Genomic DNA, 24,731 nt, shown 5'->3' on the forward strand with positions numbered 1-24,731 from the left:
CGGGGGACCCCCGGTGCCACCTCCCACGCGGGGACCGGCGGCGGCCGCGCACCGGGGCACCCCGCGGCTTTGGGGGTCCCGGCGGGGCTCGCAGCCCTGCCCTCACCGGGGCGCCCCCGGCTGTGTCCGGCCGCGGGGTCCTGGAGCCCCGCACGGCTGCGGGAGGTGGGCACCGGGCCGCCCCCACCGCCGCCGGGGGGGACACCGGGGCTGGCGGCAGCGCTCCCCGGTGCAGCGGGGCCGGGAGGGCAGGCTCCGGGGCAGATGCCGCCGCCGCGGCGGGGGAAGCGGCTGCGACCCGGGTGCCGACCAGCGGCGGGTGCGGGGGGGGGGGTGGGTCTCCGGTTCCCAAACCACCGGGGCAGGGTCGGGCCGGGGGCTGCCGGTGGCTGGGCTGCGGGCTGAGCCCCGGCTCCCGCTGCCGTCGGCCGGTGCCAGGCCGAGCGGCCCCGGTTTTGTGGCTGGCATTAGCGGCGGGGCGAGGGACAAGCCGGTGACCTTGCGGGCGGCCCTCCCGGGAGGGGCGGCCGTGGGGACCCCCCTGGGCCCGCACACGTCCCTGCCGCCGTCCCCGTCAACGCGCAGCTCGGAGCTGCGGCACGGGGCTGCACGGCACCGGGCAGGGCTCACCGGGGCTGCACGGGGCTCACCGGGGCGCATCCACCCCCGTGGCACCGGGACCTGGCGGGGCAGAGCGGGGGTCCCAGGATCGAGCCCCCGCGGGACCCCCGGGCGGGGGTCGCGGCGCGGGCCCTGGGTGCCCCTCGCACGTGGCACCTGGGGACCGGGGGGCTCCCCGGGGACGGTGCCGGCCTGTCCGCGGCGTCCCCGGGGCGAGGGACGTGGGGGCCGCTGCCCCCCCCGCGGCCCCAGGGCCCCGTTATCTGCGGCTGCTGGTCCCGAGCCGCCTGGAGGGCCGGCGGCTATCGGGGCGGGCAGGCCCCTTCCCCCTGCAGCAGCGGGGCCCGGCCTCCCTATCTCATTAGCTGGAGATTAATGAGGCTCCCGGGCTGCCTTTAACTCCTTCCTCCTCGCCCTCCGCTCACCCTCTCCCGCGCTTCTCCCCGTGCAGGTCTGCGCCCTGAGCCGGCCCAGCGCTAGGACGCCCGCCCCGTGCCACGGCCGAGGGGGGGCCGCCGGCTGCACGCAGCCCCCCGGGACGCGCCTGGAAGGCGAGGACGGAGCGATGCGCCGGGCCGCGGCCGCCTGCTGAGCCCGCGGAGACTTCGGCGCCGCGCCCCCGAAGACGGCCCAGCGTCCCCGAGCCCGCGTCTCCGGCGGCGGCAGGAGCACTGCAGCGAAGGGAACGCCGGGGCGAAGCCGGGGGGGGGCCGGGGGGGGCGTCCTCCCGCCCTGACCCAGCCGCAGCGGGCGCGTTGCGTCCCGACGGCCTCGCGGAGCTCCCCTGTGCCCTCCCGGGGGCCCGGCAGCCCCCTCGCAGGGCTGCCGCCCCCGAGCCCCCCGCCTTGGCCTCCCGCCCCGCTGGAGCGCGGCACCCTGCCGGGCGCTGCCCCCCGCGCCCCCAGGGCGTCGCCCCCCGCCCCGCCGGGGACCTGCCGCCCGCCGGCAGAGCCATGAAGCTGCAGGCGGTGATGGAGAACCTGCAGCGGCAGCAGCGCGCCCGGCTGCAGCAGGCGCTGGAAGCGCGGCAGCAGGAGCAGCAGCAGCAGCAGCGCTCCACGCCCCCCCCGGCGCAGCCCCCGCCGGCACCGGGGCAGACCCCAGCCCGGGGCCGAGGCCCGGACCCGGCCCCGGCCCCCTCGGAGGAAGGAGCGGAGCCCGAGAACGCGCACATCCAGCGGGCGCAGATGGCCGCCCTGGCCGCCATGCGGGCCGCCGCCGCCGGCCTCAGCCACTCGTCCAGCCCGGGGCTGTCGGAGGAGAGCCAGGCCTCCGAGGAGGAGGAGCGCGGCGAGGAGGAGGAGGAGGAGGAGGACGGCGGCTACCAGCAGGAGATGGGCTCCGAGGAAGAGGAGGATCTGTGAGTACGGCTGCGCGCGCCGGCACGGCCCCACAGCGGGTTTTGGAGAGCGGGGAGCCCAAACCTGGGGTCTGGGGAGGTGTCGGCGTGCGGGGCAGGCAGCAGCACCAGGGCGCCGACCCTGGCTGGGACGTGCCGGTACTTTTGGGGACACGCGCTGGATTTGGCCGTTTTCTCCCTGCTCGGGCCAGTGCCCCGGGGCGGCAGCGGCGGAGGGGCAGAGCTGCCCGCCCCGCCGCACCGATTCCTCGCAGCGGGCTGGCGTGGGGCAAAATTGCATCTCTGCCCGGGGAGCCACATGGGGCTGTGACAGAGGATCCCGGCCTGGTTTAAATAATGCAGGGCTGCCGGGCTGCCTCCTCCCAGCTCTCCGGGCAGGGAGCGGGCTCGGCGCCATCTGGCCGAGCTCTGCCTGCGCCCCCCAGCACGGGGAGCACCCCGTGGGGACAGGCAGGGCGCTGCTGGCGCTTGGGGCTGGCTCTGGGGCTGAGCGGTTGCGGGTCTCATCCAGATGCTGCGCAGGGACAGTGCGAGGTGCCGGGAAACGGGGAGGCTCGTGGAAATGTCCTCCGGCCTCCTGGCACCGCGGGGCATCCGCCGCTGCGGGGAGGTGGGAGAGGGCTCGGCTGGCAGCCCGGGGCGCGCTCAGCGAACCTCTCCCCTGCTCCAGGAAGGGCAAATGGGATGAAGAGGACTTCGAGGAGGACCTGGGTGAGGAAGAGGAGGAGGAAGAAGAGGAGGAGGAGGAGGAGGAAGAAGAGGAAGAGGAAGACTACGAAGAGGAGGAAGACATGGGCGAGGAGGGGCTGAGCTCGGCGGAGGCGGTGCGGACGGGCCCCGGGTCCCTGCTGCTCCGCAAGCCGCCGGCGCCGCAGCACTGCCGGGGCGAGGCGCAGCGGCCGCCGGGCGGGCAGGAGCGGCTCCCCGCCGGACTGGGCCCCCAGGGCCACGCGCAGCTCCCGCAGCCGGCGCCCGACCACGGCGACTGGACCTACGAGGAGCAGTTCAAGCAGGTGGGAGCCGCCGGGACGCGGGGACGGGGGGCCGCGCGTCCCTGCGGGTGTCTGGGGGTGCCACCGCCACAGCTCGCTCCTTGCGCTGCCTTCGTTGCCGCCGAGAAACCACCAGGATCCCCCGGGGTTTGAGCCCTTTGGCTCCCCGTGGGGACCTGGGAGGATTCTCGCTGAAAACAGCAGGAAAAAAACACCCTGAGGCTGCGAGTCCAAAGGGATTCTTGGGTTTCTTCGTGCTCTCAGGGCCCTTCTCGGCAGGGCTCTGATGTGCCGGGGCCGTTCCTGCCTGGCCGGGGGCTGCAGCCCCGCAGAGCCGAGCTCTGGGCTGACCCAGCCCGCCGAGGGGCGCGGAGCAGCGGGATCAGCACCAGCCCCTTCCGAAACGCAGCGCGGGGACCCGTGGGTCCCCCCCGCGCCTGTCCGGCTGCAGAGCGGGTCTGCGCGGGTGCTGTTGGAGCAGAGCCACCTCCAAAATGCGGTGGAGGAGTGGAAGCGCCCCGCTGCCCCCCTGCTCTCCCGGGGCCTTCCCCCGGCTGGAGATGTGGGGCTGGGGATGCGGGGCCGCGGTACCCGGGCTAATAGAAGGAAATGCGCTTAAAGCGGGGCTCCCCGGGGGCTGCCCCGGCCCTTTGATGTGTGTGTTTAAGTACATCTGAGTTTAGGGCTGGGGGAGGGGGCGAGAGCAAACAGCAGCAGATGGGACCCAGATGGAGAGGCCGGCGTTTTGGGAGGGGTGCGGTGGCCGCAGCCCCTTCCCCGGCTCGGGGCGAGGGAAGGGGCTGGGGGCTGCCAGGGGCTTGCCTGGGCGTGGGCGGCGCGGCCCTGCCGGGCTGGGCTGGGGCCACTGGGAGTGCGGAGAGCGCGGCCACCCTCGGAAGGAGGGGAGCTTCTGTCCCCCCGCCTCCCTGCTGCGGGGAGGAAAACGGCCGCCGGGGCTGGAGGCTGTTGCACAACTCCCAGCCTCCTCGGCAGGATACGGCCCGGGCTTTTGAGCATTTTGCCGTGTGCTGGGGCAGGGGGGGGAACCCCCCGAGCGTGCCCTGGGCCGCCCTCTCCTCCTGATGCTGCAGGGTTTGGGCACCCCGAGGTGGCACCGGGTGGACGGGGTGCAATGGGACGGGAGCCGTGGGGCTCCCTCGGTGCCAGGAAGGAGCGAGTGCCTGTGCCCGACCCCCCCCAGCCACGATGTGCTGGGAGCCCCCGGCACGGCAGAGCCCCCCTGGCACCTTTGGGCACGGCACAAGCGCGCTGAGGACCGTGGGTCATGGCCGCCTCGGTGCCCTGCGTCCCCAGCCTGGAGGGACGGTGCCGCGGTGCGAAGCAGCGCCGAGGGGCAGGATTCGGCCCCGTCTGCGCTTTTCCTCCAGGCTCGGCGGCCCCGGCGCTCTCAGCGGCTCTGCTGGCTCGTCCGTAGCTCTAACAACGTACGTGTGGGTTTTAGAAACACACCGAACTTTTCCTGTGCTGTCTCGAGTGCGCACATATCCTCACCTCCCGGCGCTGCATCGTCTTCTTGTGGTTTCTCTCTTTTGTACTTCCTGTAATTAGAGAGTGGGGGACGTAATCTTTTTATCTGTGAAAAGGCTTTTAGATACCACAGCTGTGATCTTCCTGTTTGTCACCGTGTGAGCGTGTCCCGGACCCTTGCGATCTCCCTGGGAGCTCGGGCTCCCGAGTGCCCACGTCCTGCTCCCAGCCCCTCGATACCTTGCGGGGAAATTGGGGGCTCGGTGCCCGGCGAGCGCGGCCGCTCCGGGTGGCTGCAGGCGGCTCTGCCCCGTCCACACCGTGCGGGTGAAAGGGGCCGAGCATCCCTGCCCGTGCCCTGGGCACCCCAGGGAAAGCCGCCTGTTCCAGCGCCTGGCACGACGACAACTGATGGTTGGAAGCACCCGGCGGGGGTGTGGGGGGGAAGCGCCTTCTGCCTCCGCGGGTGGAGGCGAGGAGGCAAAGCGCCCGCTCGGGGAGAGGCTTCCCCGGCACGTCAGCGCGCGGGCGCTTGGATCCCGGCCGCTGGATTGGGGCCAGGGGTTGCTCGCGCGGCGCCTGGACGGGAGCTCCTCCTGGCCGCCCTCCAGCGCGTGCCTCTGAACGCGCTCCAGCCCAGCTGACGGGCTGGGAAGGAGCAGCAGGAATGTAAACACAGCGCGGGCAGGATGCGCCCGCCGCCGCGCTGCTGCCGCCGCCGCAGGGGCGCTCCGTGGGGCAGGGGCTGCGCCGTGGCTTCCTCGCCCCCCCCCCCGACCCCCCGGCACGCCGCTGCCGTGCTCTAACCGAGCCCCAAAGTGCTTCAGGGGAACCCCCCAGTGCTGGGGGGGCTGCCACGCCGCAGCCCTGCGTGCTGTAGGGTTTGATGGAGCGGGGGCCGAGGGGAGCTCTGGTGCTTCGGGCAGTCCCCAGGGCTCTGCAGGCGCCGCGGGGCTCCGCTCCTTCCCCGGGCGTTTTCTCTGCTCCGTGCGCAGGGCTACGAGCGCGGCGCTGGCCTTCCTGCCGCGGCGGGGAAGCGCGGCTCGAGGAAGGTGCTATTTCTGGGTTCCTCTCTTCTTGCAGGCCAGCTTCTCGCAGGGCGCGCTCTGCTCGCGTGTGGCCTCGTGCTCGTGGCGGCCAAACCGTGCCCCCCGCGGGGCGAGGAAGGCGGCCGGGCTGCGCGCGTTTGCGGGAGGAGGGGAAGAGGGGGCTCCCCTCGGCACCCCGGCGCTGCTTTCTTTGGGGACGTGTGCCGTGGTGCTCTGCCCCACCAGGGCAGCTCTGCTAGGACGTGGCACCGGTCCCTGCACGGCCTGGGGGACTCTGCCCGGCCCCACAGCGCCCCGAGCCCGGCGGGGGTTCTTTATTGCCCGCTTTGGGGCAGATTCCTGCAAATAGGCGCTCCGGTCAGTCGGTGTGGAAGCTGCAGGAGGCCCCGGAGGAGGGAATGTGGTGTAAAGGGGAGAAGCGGAGGCGCGGGGCTGGGAAGCTGTTGTGTGGCACCTCCCCGTCCCCGGGGACGGCCACCGCGCAGGCAGAGGTCAGCTCGCCGCTGACCCGGGCGCTGGCAGCAGAACAAAGGAGCCCCCGGCGCGGCGGGGCAGGGGGGGCTGCCAAAGGGCACGCTGGATCCGCAGCGGGGGGAAAAGGGGCATCAGTGGGGGGGCTGGGGCTGGGGGGGCTCAGCCTCCACACCCCCGTGCTGGGGTAGCGCTGCGCTCGTGCCGGGCTGGATTGGGCTGCGTCTGTTCCTGCGGAGGGAAATCCCCTTTGCAGGACAGGGACACCGAGACCTGGTGCTTGGGGCAGGGCGTCCTCAATCCTCTGGGAATCCCCCGTTCATGGGCCTTTTGGGCTTTCTGGGCCCTTTACCCAGCCCCAAGGAAAGCACGGAGCTGCCCCGACCCGCCATGTGCGTCCCTTCCCGGCCCCGCGCGCGGGACGTGGCGCTCGCTCGTTATTTCTCCTCCCTCCCTCTTCCTTCCTAGAAAAGCCTGCGGCGGGGCTGAGCCCCCGCCACGGTCCGTCTCCGGGGAAGGAAGAGGTTTGTGACGGTCGCCGTCTCTTTCATCTCGCCCCAAGAGGCACGCCAGGACCCCGGGGCTGGCGGCTGTGCCGGTGCGAGCGGCCGGGCGATGCCGGCGTGTCTGAGCTCCCCGCCTCGAGCCGGGGGGTTATGCCAAACGGAGGCAGCTGGGATGGGTGAGCCCCTGCCCGGCCCCCCAGGGGCTGTCCCCGTGCCCAGGTGACACCGCGGGTGCTGGCCGTGGTGGTGCTGGGCTCTGCTTTGACACGGTGCTGAGCACGAGAGGCTCAGCGCCTGCCAAAACTCATGCGCTGCTGCGGCAGAGTGCTGCGTAACGCCGGCCCGGCGCTGGGCTGCACGGAGGAAAAACTCGCACGCATCAGGCACAGTGCTGGGCCCGGGCACGGTGCTGAGCCCGGGCACGCTGCGGGAGGAAGGGCCCTGCCAGGCAGCACCGTGCCCCGCGGGTAATCCCTCCCCTGACCTTTCTGTTTCGGATGGCGAGATGAGTGCGCCCCACTAATACCAGGAGCCTCAACCCGGGGCGCGCTCGCAGCCCACGGCATCGGAGTTTCCTGTCCCTGCCCCTTCTGGAGTTTCCTGTGCTGAATGCGAAAGCCAGCTGCTGCCCGGCTCCTCGCTCGCCCTAATCCCGGGGGCGGGGAGCGCGGGGCTGATTCAGCAGCGAGCCGGGGACGTGCACCCCATCACCTCGCGGGGGTCCCGGGGGTGCCCTGCTCCTCGGGGTGCTCGCGCGCCTGTGTCGGAGCTGGTGGCCTGAGACGGGGGGAGACGCTGGCGCTGAGGATGAGGAGCGGGGTGTGCTTTGCACACTCATGGGGTCGCCGTGCTGCCTGCTGCTCGCCCGGCACCGCAGAGGGGCCGTCAGGGGGTGCCCGGTGCCGCGGGGCTTGGTGCCGCCGCCCCGCGCTCCCTCGCCTTGCAGCCGCTGAGCGTCGGCCGCGCCGTGCTCGGGTGCTGCAGGCTGGTGCTCGACTTCCCGCGGCTCTGTTCCTGTTTGAAAGAAGCTTTAAAAAGACCGAGGGGGGGGGAAGGCTCGGCTTGCGGTGAGGTGCTGGTACTTTTGGGGGGGCGGGAGGTTTCTGAAGATGTTCCAAATTGGGATGGCTCAAACTCGCTGGTGGCACGTGGGGGACGAAAACCTCAGCCCTTATCTGCTGCTGAGCAGAGCTCGCCCGAGATACGGGGTTTCAAAGTGCAACGGTTAGAGAAAAAAAAAAAAAAAGAAAAGGCAAAACGAAAGCAACTCGGTAACCCCTGCGCAGGGGCTCGCGCGCCAGCGTCCGGCCCCGTCCCGCTCCCTGCGCTTTATGGGCAAGTCTAGACGGCGCCCTTCGCGCGGGCTGCCATTAGCTCGCAGGAAAAACAAGCCGGCCTTTTTCTGGGAGACGGGGCTTTTTTATTTTCCTCTAAATGATGGGGCAATCCAGTCAATGGCGGGGTAATTGCAGGCGGCCCGAGGAAGCCGGGGAGTTGCGACACGGGCGTTGCAGCGAGCTGGGAAATCGCGCCGGGTCCTCTCCGAAAGCTGCCAGCCCCCTGCCAGGGGTTCGCCCCGGGAAAGGCGTGTGGCGGGGGGACAGCGAGCCTCGGAGCGGGGACAGCCATCCGTCCGCCCGTCCGTCCGTCCTCCCGCCTGCCCGTCCGCCCGGCGCTGGGGCCGCGGCCCTGGGGGCAGGTGCCTCCATGGTTTCATGCTGCTCACATGACTCAGCCAGCAATTAAAACTGAAAGGGGGGGGGGGAAAAGCGAGAGGGGCTGAGGAGGCAGAGGAAATGGTGATTTCTCGCTCAAAGGCCCCCTTTGAACGCAGCCGGGTCCTCCCCGTGCTGCTCGGACGCCGTCTGTTCGGGAGGGGCGCTGCTGGTGGTTTCTGGGGGGGCCGGGGCTGTTTCTGCCGCGCAGCCCCCGGGATGTGGCCGGTGCTCGGGGCTGGGGTCCTGAGAGCGTGCAAAAATCCCGACTTCAGCTTAAAACACAGAGCGCCATCCCCTCGTGTAGCGCGTGCTCGTGGCGAAGGCCTCCAGCCCCGGTGTCCTGGGGTTTCTTCTGCTGTCACTTCCCTGGTAAAAGCCCCCACAGCCCCACCTCGGCCGGCTCCGTCCTCCCCAGACCCCTGCCGGGGGCTGCAGGCGTGGGGTTCGCCTCCTGGGCCAAGTGGGGGGGCTAGCAAAAAAAAAACCAAAACCCCAAATCTTGATTTTCATCAGCTGGAAGGAAAGGGCAAGCTGCGAAATGTGAACTCTGCCGGGCGCCGGGGGCCTTCCCCGCGCGTCAGTGCAGCAGAAGTGATACCGGCACCGCCGCTCCCTGCCGGGGGACACCGTGGGGGGGCCAGGGCCCGACCTGCCCCCCCGGGGGGCTCCGAGCGGGGCGGGGGGGGCCGTGCCGCTCCTAATGGCGGCGGCAGGGTCCATTTACTTTCTTTAAAATATTGATCGGGGCTTTATTGCATTAGCGAGCCGAGCGGATGAGCCGCCCCCGGGGAGGGAGAAGGGGCCTCTTCCTGGGAAAGGGGCGCCTCGTCCCCGGGGCCGGGTGCTCCCGGACCCCCCCCCCCCCCAGTGCCGCCGCCGCCCCCTCCCACGTGCGTGCCCGCGGCGGGGGGCTCGGGCAGATAACGCGGCCGCTCCTGCGTCAGGCGGGGGCCCCGGCCCCAGGCGGTTCGGTGCCCGGAGGAGGGCGATTGCAGGGCCTGGCCGGCCGCAGGCTGATAACGGGGGCGAGGAGGAAACGGGGGGGGGGGGCACAGCAGCGGGGGGTGGCTGGGAGAGGCACCGGGAGCGGGCGCTGGGTGCTGGGGTGGGAGCTGAATTGCACGTGGATGAGTTGTGAGAGGCACGGGGTTGTGCTCCCCGGCGGGTTTTTGTTGGCCACGAAGCGGGGAGCTGCCAACCCACGGGGTGTGGGGGGAGCTGGGCAGCCCCCGGCCCGTGCCCTCGGCGGAGCGCTCGCCCCGCTCCTTGCTGCCCGCTGAAGGGTGTTCCTGGGGAGGGATCCGGCCCGGTAATCGGCTCGGGGAGCCTTCCCGCGGCCGTAATCCCCCGATCCCGGCCGGAGGTCAGGGACTTCTCCTCGGCGAGAGCGGCTCAGGCACCAAGTGCCTCCGGGCGTCCCGGCCGCGGGGTCCTTGCCCTCCGGCCGCGCGGGTGCTGCCTTCGGTGGGGCCGAGCTCCTGGGGTCCCGGTCCTGGTTTTTCCACCAAAATGGAAACCCAGCGTGGGAAGCGGGCTGGGGAAAGAGGGGACGCTTCTCCTCGGTGCCAGGAGCTGGGGATGGAGCAGGGGCAGTCCCAGGGCCACAGCTCCACGCGGCTGATCCTGGGTGAGCCATCCCCCCGGCACCCCCAGGCTCTGCTGGGGGGGCTCCCCAGTCACCCGAGGCACCCCCGCATCGCCTGCTGGCATCCCCCCTCCCTGGGAGCCCCGGGGCTGATTCACAGGGCTGCAGAGGAGGCAGCCGCCCCACGGCTCCGGCACAGCTGAACCAACAGGAATAAGGGTTTATTTAAAAGAAAAAAAAAAAATGTTGCAGAGAATAGAGCAAGGCCTTTGTCAGCAAAGCAAACAGTCGCGCCTGGAGCGGAGCAGTTGGGCAAGGGCGCAGCGTTGCTCCATCGCCCTATTTCTGGCCGAAACCGCAGGAGAAACGCGAGGCTGCCTTTGGGGCCGGCCGGACGTGCCGCAATCGCAGGGTGGGGGGCGTGGGGCCCTTGGGGGGGGGCAGGGGCCGCTCCCCGCGTGCGCGGCCCTGATAAGGCACCTGCCCGCGCGGCCGCCGCGCCGGGAGCCGTGGGCGCAGCTCCTGACCCCCTCCGTGACCCTCGGAATAAGTCACTTAATCTCCCCGCGCCTGGGTCTCTTGTCTGTAAAGTGGAGCTGATGATAATCCTGCCTTTGTCGTGGCTGCTCGGAGGCAGGGACCTGGCTCCCCGGGGAGGGGGGGCCCTGCTGATCCCCCCCCCCCCCCCCCCAGCCCCACAGGCGCTCCAGGGAGGGGGACGGGAGCTGGGGAAGGGCACCCCGGCCCCACGGGCAGTCAGCGCGGTGCAGGCACAGCCAACAGCGCAGGCACCTGCTGGAAATCCTTCCGGTGAGGGGCTTTGCCTCCTGCCTCAGTTTCCCCCCGTCCGAGCATCCCACCCTCCATCACGTGCGGCGTTGCCCGGAGCGAGCCCGTCCCGGCGCTGTGCCCGCCTCACGCCAGCCGTGGGCGCAGGGGCCGGAGCGGTGCCCGCTGCCTTGCCCCCTCCCCGCTGAGGTTCCCCCGCGCGCCTGAGCAGATTTGCGGTGATGGTTCCCAGGGCTGACGGCCCACAGCTGGCTGCCCATCAAAAACCATCTGCGGCGGCTGGACCTCCGCCAGGGACCGCGGGGCTGGCAGGGCCGGGGGTGGCGGGACCGGGCAGGAGCCCCCGGCCCCGTGGCGGCGGTGGGGATGGCTCAGCAGCGCGGCAGCGCCCGCCCGGGACGGAGGCGCGGGGCCTCGCATTTCAGGAACAGATTTGCAATTACACAAATCCCCGGCCCTGCCGGGCTGAGAGTGGAAACCCTGGGTGACTCATCTGCTTTGGCTTACAATGATCTCCTTTCTAAGACGATCATTTACATATGGTGGAATTTAAACCCCGGCTTGCCTACAACGGCTAATTCAGCCGCGCTCCTGCCCCTTCTCGCCTCTGCCTGCGCAGGTGCTGAAGCTGCGCGCCCTGCCTGCGTTCCCTGCCTGCGTTCCCTGCCTGCGTTCCCTGCCTGTACGCACTGCTTGTGTTCCCTGCCCGCACGCCCTGCCCGCACGCCCTGCCCGTACGCCCTGCCCGCGTGCCCTGCTCATGCACCCTGCCCGCACCCTGCCCACGCCCTCCCCAGGAGATGGGTCCCTGCCCGCCGGCCCCAGCCTGCCGTTCCTATTAGGCTTTAATCCCCCCCAAAAACCCCGGGGAAGGCTGCCCCGATCCCACGAGGTTTGGGTACAGCCGGTGGTGCCCCTTGGACCGCCCCGGCTCTGCTGCTCCGGTGCCGGATCCCTGGCCGGTGCCGTGCCCGAGCCGTGCGCGCCGGGTGCATGGGTGTTGCTGCCTCGGACGAGCTTTCCCAATACTTACTGACTCCACTGAATTAATATTTGCACAGGGTCAGGTGTGATAGAGAGCATGTGTCAAGGGCATGCACAAACACATACGTGGCGAAGGGCTGCAGGCAGCCGTGGCGCTGCTGGTGGGAGCTGACTTCCAAACGACCTTTCCTGGCTGGCAGCTTTTGGCTTAAAAGAGAGGAACTGGCCCCAAAACGGGGAGTGGGCATGTGGGGTGCTGACAGGGCTGGGCTAGCCCCCCCCGCACAGGAAGGAGAGGGGCTCGGACCCCCCATGCCGCTGGAGGGGGGGCAGTGGGGACTCCAGGGAAGCTCGGTCCCGGCTCTGCGGTGACCAGTCGGCACGCCATGCAACGCCTGGGTGTTTGCGTTCAGCCAAAAACCCCTCTCTGCTTTTCATTTGAGCCAGAGCCCCGCGAGCTGCCTGCAGCGGCTTTGTCCGAAATAGTTGTTCAAAACGCGATTGCAGCAGAATTCACTTCCTCCTTTGCAAAAAGGGGAAAAAAAGCAGCGAGCCAGCCAACCGTCCTCGAAACCGGAGCTGGGTCTGGGCCCGGCTTCGGGCTGCTCCGGCGCGCTGGTGATGCTGAGCGCCCCGAGCCTGTGCAGGGCGTCCTCCGCGTGCCCCCGGGAGCGGCTCGGGCCCCTCGGGGTGGCCCAAGGGTTTTGTTCCGAGCAGGCGGACCCGCAGCAGGTTTTTCCTTCTGCTCCCTCTCCCCTCCCTGCCACTTAAGCCGACAGAACCGGCTGAGCCGATCGGTCGTGGGGCGGGCGCTCGCCTGCTCCGCGCCTTTCGGCCGCGCGCGCCCCGGGTGCCTTCGCAGCGCGGCGCTGGGACCGGGCAGGATCGGCCCTGCAGCATGGCGGGGCGGGCGGCCGACACGGGGCGGACAATGGGGGGTCAGGGAGGTTAAACGGCGACTAATTCGCCCTTTCAGCATCTCCCTCTGCTTCCCGGTGACGCCCGCATTGTCGGCGCTGACACCGGCCCGCGTCCCTTGGCCGGTGGCACAAGGCAGGGGGTCCAGGGCGCGTCCCCGCGCGGTGCCAAGTGGCAGGGACAGCGCTGCTGGCCCTGCATGGCCCCGGGGGAGCAGCGCCAGAGGGGGCCAGGACCCCCGTCCCACCAGGGTGCTGGCCTGGGAGGGCGAGGGGTGCCGGGTGGCTCAGCTGGGGACGTTGTGATGGGCTCCTTCGTCCCTGCGGGACCAGGAGGGGGACGGTGCCACGCGAGGTGCCCCGGGGCATGGCTTTGGTGTGCCGCAGCGGGAGGGCTTCAGCACGTGGCTGTGGCCGGGCTCGGTGCGGATGCTGCGAGGTACCGGGGGGGGGGATGTGGCTGTGGTGGCGCTTGGGGTTTTCACAGGTGCCGGTGGCCTCGGGGGGCGGGGGCAGCCCAGTCCTTTGAGGAAATCGGGAAATTGGGAAATTATCCCCGTGGTGCAGGAGCAGTGACACCTCTGAGGGGGTCCCCAGGGCCTGCCACCTGCCGGGTCCTGCAGCCCCCAGCTCCTCCCAGGCCCGAGAAGGGGACCGGTGGGGGACAGGCACCTGCGGCGGGGCCACGTCCCCCCGGTGCGGGAGGTGGCCGACCTGCGGAGGGGACAATGCTGGGAACCGGAGGGAACAATAGAGCCGACGGGAAGCGCGGCACCGACGACCCTGTAAACCTCTCCCAGCAAACGTACCCAGGCTCCCCCTCCGGAAAGGGGCCCTCGCCCGGCTGCCCCCGGGGACGGGGAGCGCCCGCGCCGCCCCCCTGCGCCCCGCCACGCTGAGCTCAGGCGGCAGGAATCCGGCCGGGCCGGTCAGCGGGCTCCCTGCGGCACGGCCGCCCGCGCGCCCTCGCTGCTGCCGGAGAGGCTGCCCCGGCCCCTGCTCGTGGGGAGCCCCCCCGCCCCTCTGCTGATTCCCGGCTCCACCGAACCCCACTTTTGGGGAGGGGGCTCGGCACTGGCGGGGGTGCCACGTGCCCCCGAGGGGCTGCCGGGGGATTAGGGGCACGCGCGCAGGGCAGGGCCGGGGGCAGCCCCTCCAGCGGGAGGTGACCCCGTCCCTAAGCCGAGCTCTTTATCTGCCCGCGGGATCGGGGACGGGGACGTTCGCCCTTCGGCTGCTGGGGGGGGCCGGGGGTGGAAAGGGAATCGGCCCCGCGCATCACGCGGTCTGGCCGATACGAACCTGATACCCCGGCACAGCTGCTGGGCGGGTGGCCCCTTCCGCGGCCCCCCCCCGGCAGCCCCACGCCCGCCGAGCCGGGGGGGTCGCGCCGGTGGTGCCGCCGTCCCCGCAGGGCTGCGCTCGCCTCGACCGGGGCACTCCTGCGGACCCCAGACCCCGCGGTGATGGTGCTGCTGGCACCGGGTGCCCCAAAGCCGCGAGCGGGTCACGGCTTTACGGGAAACCGCGTTCGAGCAGCATCATCCGAAACGTGTCATCTCAGGGCTCGTAACCAACCCTCCAGTCTAGTTTTTACAAATTACTTTCTTTTTCTAAAGAAATCAACCCCCCCCCCCCCCCTCCACCCTCCGCACCCCGAATCCGGGCCCCAGCGCGAGCGGCACGGTGCCGGCGCTTTGCAGCGGGACGGTGGCAGCTTGAGCGTGGTGGGGGCCGGGGGGGCATCGGGGCGACGGCGTGGGTGCGGGCTGGGGGCTGCGCACGCGCCCCGGGCCGGGAGGAGCAGGGAAAGCACCGTCCGCTTGTTTATTCTTCGTTAAATAACTTCTGGCCTCGCGGGCTGCCCGCCCCTGCTTCGCCCCTCCGCTGTCAGCAGGACAAAGGAGCCGCGGCCCCGGGGGAGAAGAAGGGCAGAGAGCAGCCCCTCGGTCACGGCGGCCGTGCCGAAACACAGCTCAGAGTGCTCCGCGACCTGCTGCGCTGTGCGGGTGCCGGCCGGCCCGGGTGTCCCTCTGCTCTCCGGAAGCTCCAGCACCTTGCTTTATTGTTTTTTTTGTGTTTTTTTTTTTTTTTTAATCCCTAAACGTGGCAATCCCAAGCATTTTAGCGCCTGCAGGAGGTCTGCCTGTTGCTGACAGGGTTTACCCGTCCTTGGGACTGGGGGGGGGTCTTGAGGGGGCCTTCCACCCACCCGGCGCACGGCTCGCACGTCCCAGGCAGGCGTGCAAGAGAAAGGAGGAAAGCGGTGAGCGCCGAGCCTTCCTGGCGGTGAGAAAAAAGCCTTGGCAATTGTTCCCCAGGGCCTGGAAACCCAGAACTGCGGCACTGCAGCGGGCCACGGTGCTTGCAGCTCAGACGGCAGCACCGCGGCGGCAGGCGAGGACCCGCCTGGCTCCTCCACGCTGCAGGAGCCTCGTTACGTGGGAGCCTCGTTAGACCGCAGCCTCCCAGGGTCTCTTTCCCTCCTGGCTTTAATTGCCCCCGGTGCTGGCAGCTCGCGGGGCGGCTGCTCGGCTCATTCGTTATCTCAGCAGACCCCGGCGCATCCCGCGGCGCTCCCGTGCCGCCGCCGCTGGCCGGCATTCCTGGCATTGCCGAGGGGCCGCCGTCCCGCAAGCCCTTTTAAAGTCAACGGGCTGGGATTTTCACGTAATCTGGTTTGAACGGCTGAGCCGGCCATCCACACCAAACGCCGGGCTGGGAGCCTGCCGGGGGCTCGGCTGCGCCCCCCTCCTGCCTCTGCTCCCTCCTTCGCTCCCGTAGGGACCCTCCGGATGCGGGTGTCCGGCACCTCGGCCGGGAGCGCGGCGCTGCCGGGGAGCCCGGACGGACGGTCCCCCGGTGCCAACGGCGATGATGGTGCCACCGGGCATTGCTCCTGGGCTGGACAAGCCCCGGCGTGGGCGCCCTCCTCCTCTGTCCCCCTCCTCGGCCACCCTGAGCCGGGTGTCCCGGGGGCGGCCCCGCTCTAAGAGGATATCGTCGGGGCAGCTGGTTTACAGATTAAGTTATTTCCACCTCCGTGCAGCCTCCCTCGTTACGCCGTGTAAACCGAACTGCACACACGCTGCTGCGCCCGGGCTGCGTTTCCTGGTGCCTCCGCCGCCCCCGCTCCTGGCCCCGCCGTCGGCCGCCGCGTGTCCCCGGCTCGGCCCCGCGCCGTGCTCGGGGCCGGGGGCTGGCACGCACCGCGGCTCGGCACCTGCTGGTCTCGGTCCAGCCCGCGCCGTGCCCGGCCGCCTGCTGCGTGGTTTCGCACGCTGCTGAAACGAGAACGAGTTTCGGTTCCTCAGTTTTTATTTTGAGCTCTGATCGCCGCATGCGAGGCTGGGCCGCGGCCCCGCGGCACGAGGAGGGGACGGGTGCGCGTTGCCAGAGGCGGCCGGCAAAACCGGGGTGCCGTCAACGCACGGGAATCCTGCGAGGGGGCCGGGGATTTCTGTCCCTTTCCACGTCCCAGCCGGTGCCCGGGTGGCACAGGGGAGCCGGGCAGCTCCCAGGTGCTGCCTGGGGGCATGGGGCAGCCGGCGCAGGGCACCTTTGGGACGCTCTCCTGTCCTCGGGGACGAGCCTGGCCACCCGTGTGCCAGAGGAGACCCCAGGAAGCCGAGGGCGTGCTGGGGACCCGGCGGCCCCGTCCCCCCCGTGCCACCCACCTGTGGCACGCACACGGGCACGTCTCAGAGCCGTGGCTTCCATGGTGCTGTCGACACCTCGCCAGTAGCCCCAAGCAGCCGTTTGCCAAGCACCCTTTGTCCTGCGGCGTCGCTGGGGGTGCTGGGGGACCCCCCGCTGGCAGAGGGCATGCAGGGCTGCTCGGGCTGGGGGAGCAGAGGGAAAGTCCCCAGTGCGGCTGCCCCAGGCCCCAAAATGCTGCACCAAGGGGCACCAGGGCTCGGAGCAGCATGCTCCAGATGGTGCCCAGACGTCCCCTGCAGCTTTGACCCAGGATTTGGGGTGAAAATCCGGGCCGAGCACCTGCTCAGCCGTCGGATTTCAGCATGGGAACGCCGGGCACGGGAACACCCAGAGCTCGCCCCCAGCAGCACTTTCCCCGCCGGGAGCCCGCGGATCAAAGGTGCGTGCAACGATCGGCGCCCGCGGCCGGGCAGCCCGCCCCGCTGCCACTAATCCCCCGCGGCTGAGCAGATGCACGTTTTCCTCAGCTGACGGTTAATTTTCTTTCATCCTCTTAAATGCGTATGTCCAACATTTCCTTCGGGATTGAACCCCTGCCCCGGTGCACCTGGCCGGGGGGCGATGCCCAGGGTGCGGGGAAGGTCCCTGCAGGACCCCAGCCGCTGCCGAAGCCCCGCAGGGGCTGCGGGGTGGTTTCCTGGCCCCTGTGGGGCTGGGAGGGGGCCGGGGAGCCGCACCAGGCAGCGCCAGGCCCCCGTCCGGAGTGGGAGGGCAGAGGGGCAGTGCTTGTCTCTTCCCAGCCCCGGATGCAGATTTCCACCCACGCATCCCTCTCAGCCCTAGCAGCCCGGTGAGAGGCGCCGAGAAACTTTATTTAAGAGCTGTCCTTATAAAAATTGAATGAGCCGATGTTTTAATAAATGGCTAATCAATTTTTAGAGCCCTGCAGGTTAATAGGCCGCTCGTGACCCTCACGCCACGCCGGTGGTGCTCTGAGCTGGCCGTGCTGCAGGCGCCGGGTCCGGTGCCGGTGCTGCACCGGGGGCACCGGGTGCTGGTGGCAGCCCCGCGGGCACGGCCACCACGCGGTGTCGGAGCCGGCCCCGGGCCCTGCCTGCACGGCTGCTCGCAGCGCTCCCGCCCGCCGCGGCTCCTTCCTGGCACTTTTGTTCCTTTGCGTTTCCCTTTTTCCTCCCCCGCTCCGGCAGAGCCGAGCACCAGGGCGATGTTTTCCCAGCCCCCCCCCCCCACCTCCCCTCCGCTCAGCGACGCTTTTCTCCCTCCTTGGGTTTGTATTTAATCAGCTGGCTCGGCTGAGAAAGCCTCTGCTGCCTCCCCGTCCCACCTCCTCCCCGCTCCTTTGTCTGAAATGCGGGAGCGGGAGCGGGAGCGGGGGGGGCTCCGGGCTGCTGCAACCCCGCAGGCTCGGGGGGTCCCCATGGGCTCGGGGTCCCCGCGGTCCTGGGGCACGGCAGGGCAGGGTTGGGGTGTCCGGGTGGCAGTGCCGGGTCTGGGGGGGGCGTGCACCCCCTGGGCACCCTCCCTGCAGCACGTCGGGTGCGGAAGCAGAAGCGGGGCAGGTCCTGAGCCAAGCACCGAGGTCTTTCTGGCAGCGGGACTCTGCGGGCGCAGGAGGAGGCAGGAGCCGGCAGCACCCCCGGTGCTGCTCCCGGCCTCCCCATGGCTTCAGCCTCCTCGTTTCCGCAGGGCAGCCGGGGAGGGCAAAACGAGGAGCGATGCCGTGCCCTGAGCTCACCGCAGCCGTCCGTGCCGGGGACGTCGGTGGCCGCGGCATCCTGGTCACAGTGCGGCAGTGCCGGCTCCTGGCATGCGGCACCCTCTGGTCCAGCTCCCGTCCCAGCTCCCGTCCCATTGCCCGGCCCCGTTAGCAGGGGACAGGGGGCACGGGGCCGGCTTGGGGCTCGCCCAGCGCGGTGCTGCCGTGGGCTCGAGGCGCTCGGCAGCAGCGCGGGGGAAACCCTCCCTCCGCGTGCGGCTTTCCGAGCCGCTGCAGGAAACGGGGGAGGCTGGATTGGCAGGGGCCCAGCAGCCCTCAGCTGGTCGGGAGCAGCCCTCTGCCAAAAAGCTGCACCGGCTGCATCCCGCACGCCGCCGGGAGCTGCCCCTGCCCTGCTGGGGGGCTCTGCTCTGCTCCCCCTGCCTTGGGAGCTCGGCTCCCGGCACTCCCGTGGGGACCGCGGCACCCACGGGGCACCCGGGGCCCCACGCGGCATCGCCACCCCTCTCCTGCCGCGGGGGCAGCGGGCGCTGGGGGGGCCGAGGGGGGGCTCAGAAGGGGTCAGCGGTAACGACAGCTCCTGACCTCTCCCCGGCTGTTTGCTCAGGGGCCGGGCGAGCTTTTGCAAGGTTTCCAGGGGAACTGCGGGTTTATGGCTTTCCTGTAGCGCCCTTCCCTGTTATCGGCTCGGCCTCATTGATCCCTTTGATCGACGCCGGCGGGCGAGGAATTCAGCCCCGCGGGCACCCTCTGGGGGGGTTTGGGGGGGTCGCACCGCACCCCGCCGCTCGGTGCTGCCGGGTCCGCGTGCCAGGCATGCCCGCTGGGGGGGCGGATCGGTCCCCCGGTAAACGCGGCCGTGTGCGGGCGTGCGGTGCACGGCCCCGCGGTGCGTGCCTGCGGGGTGACGTGTTCGTATTTATAGCCCCCTCCCCGCCGCCCGCGGCCCCGCTGGCAGTTGCTCAAAACCGTCAATGAGAAAAGCGAGCGCGGCTCGGCACGGGGGGGCTGGGGGCTGCGGCGTCCTCCCTGCTGCGTCCTCGGCCACGTCTGCACGGCCCCGGGGCACCCGGAGGAGCTGGGAGCCCCCTGCATGGCCACCACCCGGTGTCCCCCCATGGAGCCCCCTCTCTGCCACCAGATGCTTCCCGTGCTCGGGGGGGGGGGGGGGTTCTGTGCGGCTGGGGTACGGCTCCCGGCTGCGGGGAGCGGCAGAGCCCGCGCAGCGTGCGTGCGGAGGGCGCGATGCGCTCGGCGGGCCGGCAGCTCTCGCTGCCATAAATCAGGGCAGGAATGTGTCGGGCTGTCAAACAAAGGGTGGGGTCCCAAGACAAAAGCTGGCCCCAGCATAAATGGGCGCTGGAGGAGCGTCTGTGCATAGATCTTCCTGTCCTGGCTTATGAAAACATTTCCCAGTTGTGTGCGGCTGAGACCCCGCGCAGGGTGCGATGAGACATCAATCTTGTCGGGTTTGCTCCTCGGGCAGCGCGGGGGCCAGGACGGGAAATGCTTTCGCAGGAGGAGGGGTTGCCAGCCCCACGGCCTCCCCCCGGCAGGCACGAAGCCGCTCTCAGCACCGGGCTCCCGAGGCAGATTTGTTGCTTTGCAAAGCGGGAGCGAGCTCTGGAAGGCGGCACGTGCCAGAGCCGAGCGGCGAGCAGCCGGGAGGGCACGGAGCGGCTCCAAGTCCCCATCCTGGGGTGCGGGTCCCGGGTCCTCCTCGCCTCCTCACAGCCCTTGGTTTTGGTGTTCGGGCCCCGGACTCCCCGAGCACACCGCGGCAGGCACGGTCGCACGCAGTCTCGCAGCGTGGCACAGGCGTGCGCCCTGGCACACGAGCTCGCTGCCGACCCGGCGCTGGCTCCCTCGGGCTGTGCAGGTGCGGAGGAGGGATCGCACCGAGGTGTTGCCCCACTCCGCGCCAGGAGCGCGCCGGGTGCTAAAAATACCCGGGATCTGCGTTCCCGGGAGGAGCCGAGGGCCGATTGCAGCATTCTCGGCGTCGGAGCTGCTCAGCCTCCGGGCGAGGTTCGGGGCAGCGCCGTGGTTTCGGGGCCAGGATCTAAGCAAGGCAAACGCCTCCGCTCGCCCGCGCCCTGGCTGTGGAGCGCGGCGGGGCTGTGGTGGCGGCGCGGCCACCGAGGCCAGCGGTGGCCCCGTGCTCTGCTGCACTGTGCGCACCCCGAGCACGGCTCTTTGCAGTGGGGGCAGCTTCTCGCAGGTGTCAGCACGAGCACCGAGGCGCCGCACGCCCCCAGCCAGGCGTCCCCAGGGCTCCTGTGTGCCCTGGCTGGGCTCCTGCGGTGTCCGCAGCGCCACCGTTCCTGCAGCAGAGCATGTGTGCAGGGCTGGGCTCCTCGAAAGCCTCCTTCCGTCACTGCGCTCAGCTCCCACTGAATCCGGTTTCCTGGGAATTCGGGCACCCGACGAGGGGCCGCCCTCGCTTCTGCCACCTGGGAGCCGCCTGCCAAAGCCTCCACGTGGCCGCAGGCCCGCAGGAGGCGCCTTGGCGCGGTGACAAGGCCGGGTCGCGGCAGGTGAAGGCCGTGCTGCAGCGGGGCTCCCCCTGCTCCCAGCGGCCTGGCCCCTGCCACCCCCGGTGGCTCCGCGGGATGCCGGGGGCACGATGCCGGAGGCTGGGGGCACGCCTGCCCCGAGCCGCAGGGATATTGGGACCCAACAGCTCCACGCTCCGGACCCCCGCGATGCCGTGGAGCTCCACAGAGCTGCCTGGCACTCCCCAGGAGCTGAGGGAGCTGCCCCCGGTCCCTCATGGGCTTCGACATCCCCGACCTCGGTGCTCTGGGGGGATCGGGGTCAGGGCATCACGTGCCTGCTTTCGGTCCCGCCGGGCACGGCTGCCCCTCGCTCTCCGGCACGCCGTGACCGCAGACCTGCCCGCTGCCCCGCGGGGCTCGGGGGCCGCCGGGGGGTTCCTTGGGTCCTGGGAGACGGGTGGGGGCTGCCGGCGGAGGCGTGAGCGGTTTTCTCCTCTCGTTGTGCAGCTGTACGAGCTGGACGGCGACCCCAGGAGGAAGGAGTTCCTGGACGACCTCTTCAGCTTCATGCAGAAGCGAGGTGAGCCCCCCCCCGCGCCTGCCCCGCTCTGTCCCTGGGTTTTATTTCCTCGCATGTCATTGGAACCCAAGGTTAATGCTCTGGCCAGACGGGTAGTTAATTTTTAACCTCTTTGCAAACCGGGGTCAAACCTGCTCCGCTGGAATCTGCGCCACGAGCTCGGCGCAGCCATTCCCTGGCGCTGGCCCCTCCAGGCTGGTTTTGTCAGTGCCGCGCTGCCACCGGGCTCTGTCCCTCCCTGGGCAGCTTGGCCCTGGGGGTTCGCCCCCTGCCTGCCCCCCCACCCCACCCCGCCGCCCCATCCCGGGGTTCTGGCAGGTCCAGAGCAGCCGCCATCCAAACCTGGCTCCGCTTTTGGGGCCGAGGGGGGCATCCAAGTCACCGGCCGCGTCTGGAAAATGTTGGGCTGCGGTATCAAAATGAGGATGTCCGTGTCGGTTTTGGCTCATGCCAGGTCCCCAGGACGTCTCGCTGCATCCTGGCGGGGGGCAGCTTCAGGGGGTGCTGGCAGCTGAGACCCTCCCCGGGGGTGTTTGGGGAAGGGGGCGGCGGAGGGGCCGCAGCACTGCCTGGCGGCTCGGGGCGAGGAGCCCAGCCCGGTGCCGGCGGTGCCGCGAGAGGCCACGTCAGCTGCTGCCACCTCCCGGCACCGCGCCGGGGAGAGCCGCCCGCTGGCCCCGCTGTGGAGGGAGCGCGGTGTGGTGTGTGCGGCACGGCACGGCACCGCACGGCACGGCACGGTGCGGCCAGACGGTGCCCGGGCAGGGGCCACCGCTCACCGCCGGCACAGCCAGGGTCTGGCACTGGGAACACTGGTGCATGGGTGCACTGGGACTTGGGGCAAAGAGGCGCTTAGGGAAGCACAGGGCGGGGGGTGCATGCGTGTGTGCGTGTGCATGGGTGTGTGTGTGCATGCCTGTGCATGCATGTGCGTGTGCATGCGTGTGTGTGCGTGCAGGCGCACAGGCAGGGGCAGCCCCCAGGCACCGCCGGGTTGGCTCCCACCCCCCCAGGGAGCCCCCCCAGCCCCTTCCGGCCTGGATCCGGGTGATTTTTGGGGTCCTCCCCAATGCTCAGGCGTCTGGCTGTGACTGGGGGCTCTGCACCCCCTCTTGTGCGGGACGGGGGAGCCCCCCCGCGTGCGTGCGCGGCGCAGGCACGGCGCGACCCTCGCGTTATAAATAACCGCTGTCGCTGGGCGCCGCGCGGCAAACCGCGGCCGGCCCCGCTCGGGCGGCTGGGCTGACATCTCCGAGTTTCGTTTTCCTCCCTGTGTGGGGCCGGTGTCGAGCGAGGTGCGATGAAGGGGGGGGCTTGCAGAGGAAAATGGGGTGCAGGGGAAGGGCAGCTGCAGAAGCCCCGACCTTCCCTGAGTGCCCCCGTCCCCCTGTGGCCCCCAGCTCCCCCCTCACCGGTAGCTGCGGGGCGCTGGTGGCCGCCCGCCGGGCTTGGCCCCGGCACGACCCGAGCCTGTCCTCTCCCCCTCCCCAGGGACCCCCGTCAACCGGATCCCCATCATGGCCAAGCAGGTGCTGGACCTGTACATGCTCTACATGCTGGTGACGGAGAAGGGCGGCCTGGTGGAGGTCATCAACAAGAAGCTGTGGCGAGAGATCACCAAGGGGCTCAACCTGCCCACCTCCATCACCAGCGCTGCCTTCACGCTCCGCACCCAGTGAGCACCGGGGGGACGCGGGGTGGGGACGGGGACGCGCCGGGGCGCCCGCCACCGCCTCACGGCGCCTTTCCGCCGGCAGGTACATGAAGTACCTGTACCCCTACGAATGTGAGAAGCGGGGGCTGAGCAACCCCAACGAGCTGCAGGCGGCCATCGACAGCAACCGGCGGGAGGGCCGCCGGCAGGGCTTCGGCAGCTCGCTCTTCACCTACTCGCCCGGCGGCACCCACGGCCTCCTCTCCTCGCCCAAGCTGCCGGTGCCGGCCCTGGGACTGGCCTCGGCCACCAACGGCGGCTCCATCGCGCCCGTCCAGAAGATCAAGAAAGGTAAAGCACCCAGCACCCCGAAACGGGCTGAGCCAAGCACCGGGGGCCGGCACGCCTCGGGCACCCCATGGCTCCATTCCGGTCCCCTCCCCAAGCCCCAAATAACCTGGGGTTCCCTTGGTGGCACGGCCACACCAGGGCTTGTTCTGGGGCGGGATGGGGACCCTGGCGCCCATTGCACAGAATCACAGAACGGTGTGGGTTGGAAGGGACCTTTAAAGATCAAGTCCAGCCCTCTCTCCAACAGCCCTCGCTGCATCAGGCAGCCCAGAGCCCATCCAGTACCCCAAGCACTTCTCCGCAGGGCTGCTCTCCGTCCGTCCTCCCATCCCCAGCCACCCCAGTGTTCGGGGTTGGGGTCACCCTGTCCCTGTCCTTACTGGGGGCGAGGTGCTGGGCTCCTGGTGCACACATGGAGAGGTTGTGGGGGGGCCCCGTGGCAGCGTCCGGGAGCTGGGGACGCCGCAGACACCGCGCCATGTCCCTGACCCCGCGCTCTGCCCCGCAGAGGAGGACGCACCCATCCCCATCTCCATGCCCAGCCGGCTCCCGGTGTCCCTGGCAGGGCACCCGGTGGTGGCAGCGCAGGCTGCGGCCGTGCAGGTGGCGGCGGCCGCCCAAGCCGTGGCTCTGGAGCAGCTGCGGGAGAAGCTGGAGTCCGGGGAGCCCCCGGAGAAGAAGATGGCGCTGGTGACGGACGAGCAGCAGCGGCTGATGCAGCGGGCGCTGCAGCAGAACCTCCTGGCCATGACGGCCCAGCTGCCCATGAGCATCCGCATCAACAGCCAGGGCACGCGCTCGCCAGGTCAGTGCGGCCGCGCGGTGCGGGCGCGGGGCTGGGCTGGGGGGCGCGCGGCGCGTCCCGGCGGGGTCCCTCACCTCCGCTCTCCCCGCGGCAGAGAACCGCCAGGACTCCTCCGGCAGCCTGAGCAGCAACGGCACCAACAGCATCAGCATGTCGGTTGAGATCAACGGTATCGTCTACACAGGTAGGGAGGGGACGGGGCAGCGTGCGGGGTCCCCTTTGGGGGAGGTTGTCCCATTTTCACCAGCGGACGGTGCCGGGACACGGGGTGCCCCCCGCTCAGCCCTGCTCTCCCCCCGCAGGTGTGCTGTTTGCCCAGACGCCCGGCCCTTCCTCCTCCTCCTCCTCCTCCTCCTCCTCCGCCTACAGCAAAGGCAACGGCAGCAACGGCGGCGGCAGCCGCGGCAGCGGGAACGGCGGCGGCGGGGCGGGGGGCGGCGGGGGCAGCGTCCCCCCCGCCGCCCCGGCCGCTCTGGCCGTGCCCCCCCCCAGCTCTACCTCCAACAACGCTTCGCCTTAACGCCCCCGCCGCCCCCGGCGTCGCCTCTCGCCAAAGCCAACAGAGGTGACGGGGGCAGAGCGTGCCCGCCACCGCCGCGGCAGGCCGGGGGGCTCGCGGCGCTGCTGGCGAGGGAGGGGAGGAAGCTTCAGCCCCGGGGGTTTCATTAAAGGCTGCCTGGGCTCGGAGCCACCGCGGTCCCCGAGCGCTCCGAGCGGCGCGCGGTCGGCCCAGACCTGTTTACCTCACACACATCACACTTTGCACTGTACATTTATTATTATTATTATTATTTTTTAACTCGTGTTACCTCCAGACAGACGTCCAGACGCCTGCCAACGCGAGCTTTAATGAAACCTCCTGGCACTCTTTAAAGGAAAAAAAAAAAAAGATAAAAAAAAAAAATTGGAAATCGGGAGATATTTTATTCATTTAGATCCTTTTTCTTCCCCCTTTATTTTGAGAA

General features: G+C 70.2%; 1 protein-coding gene across 2 annotated transcripts; it reads left to right on the forward strand.

The window, feature by feature from the left end:
* The first annotated feature begins 1,438 nt into the window (after positions 1–1,438).
* On the forward strand, positions 1,439–24,731 carry ARID3A (AT-rich interaction domain 3A). 2 transcript variants are annotated; one of them, XM_080565800.1, is made up of 8 exons: positions 1,439–1,981; positions 2,652–2,994; positions 20,884–20,956; positions 22,448–22,631; positions 22,714–22,961; positions 23,470–23,766; positions 23,861–23,950; positions 24,069–24,731. In XM_080565800.1, exons 1-8 carry the CDS (start codon positions 1,575–1,577, stop codon positions 24,284–24,286), a joined length of 1,860 nt encoding a protein of 619 aa, XP_080421926.1. In that variant the 5' UTR covers positions 1,439–1,574; the 3' UTR covers positions 24,287–24,731. The 2 variants fall into 2 exon arrangements, with proteins under 2 accessions (XP_080421926.1, XP_080421927.1); XM_080565801.1 differs by having other exon boundaries at positions 23,527–23,766.

This window comes from Anser brachyrhynchus (genome assembly GCF_964034855.1).
Source record: "Anser brachyrhynchus genome assembly, chromosome: 23".
Lineage (NCBI taxonomy): Eukaryota > Metazoa > Chordata > Aves > Anseriformes > Anatidae > Anser > Anser brachyrhynchus.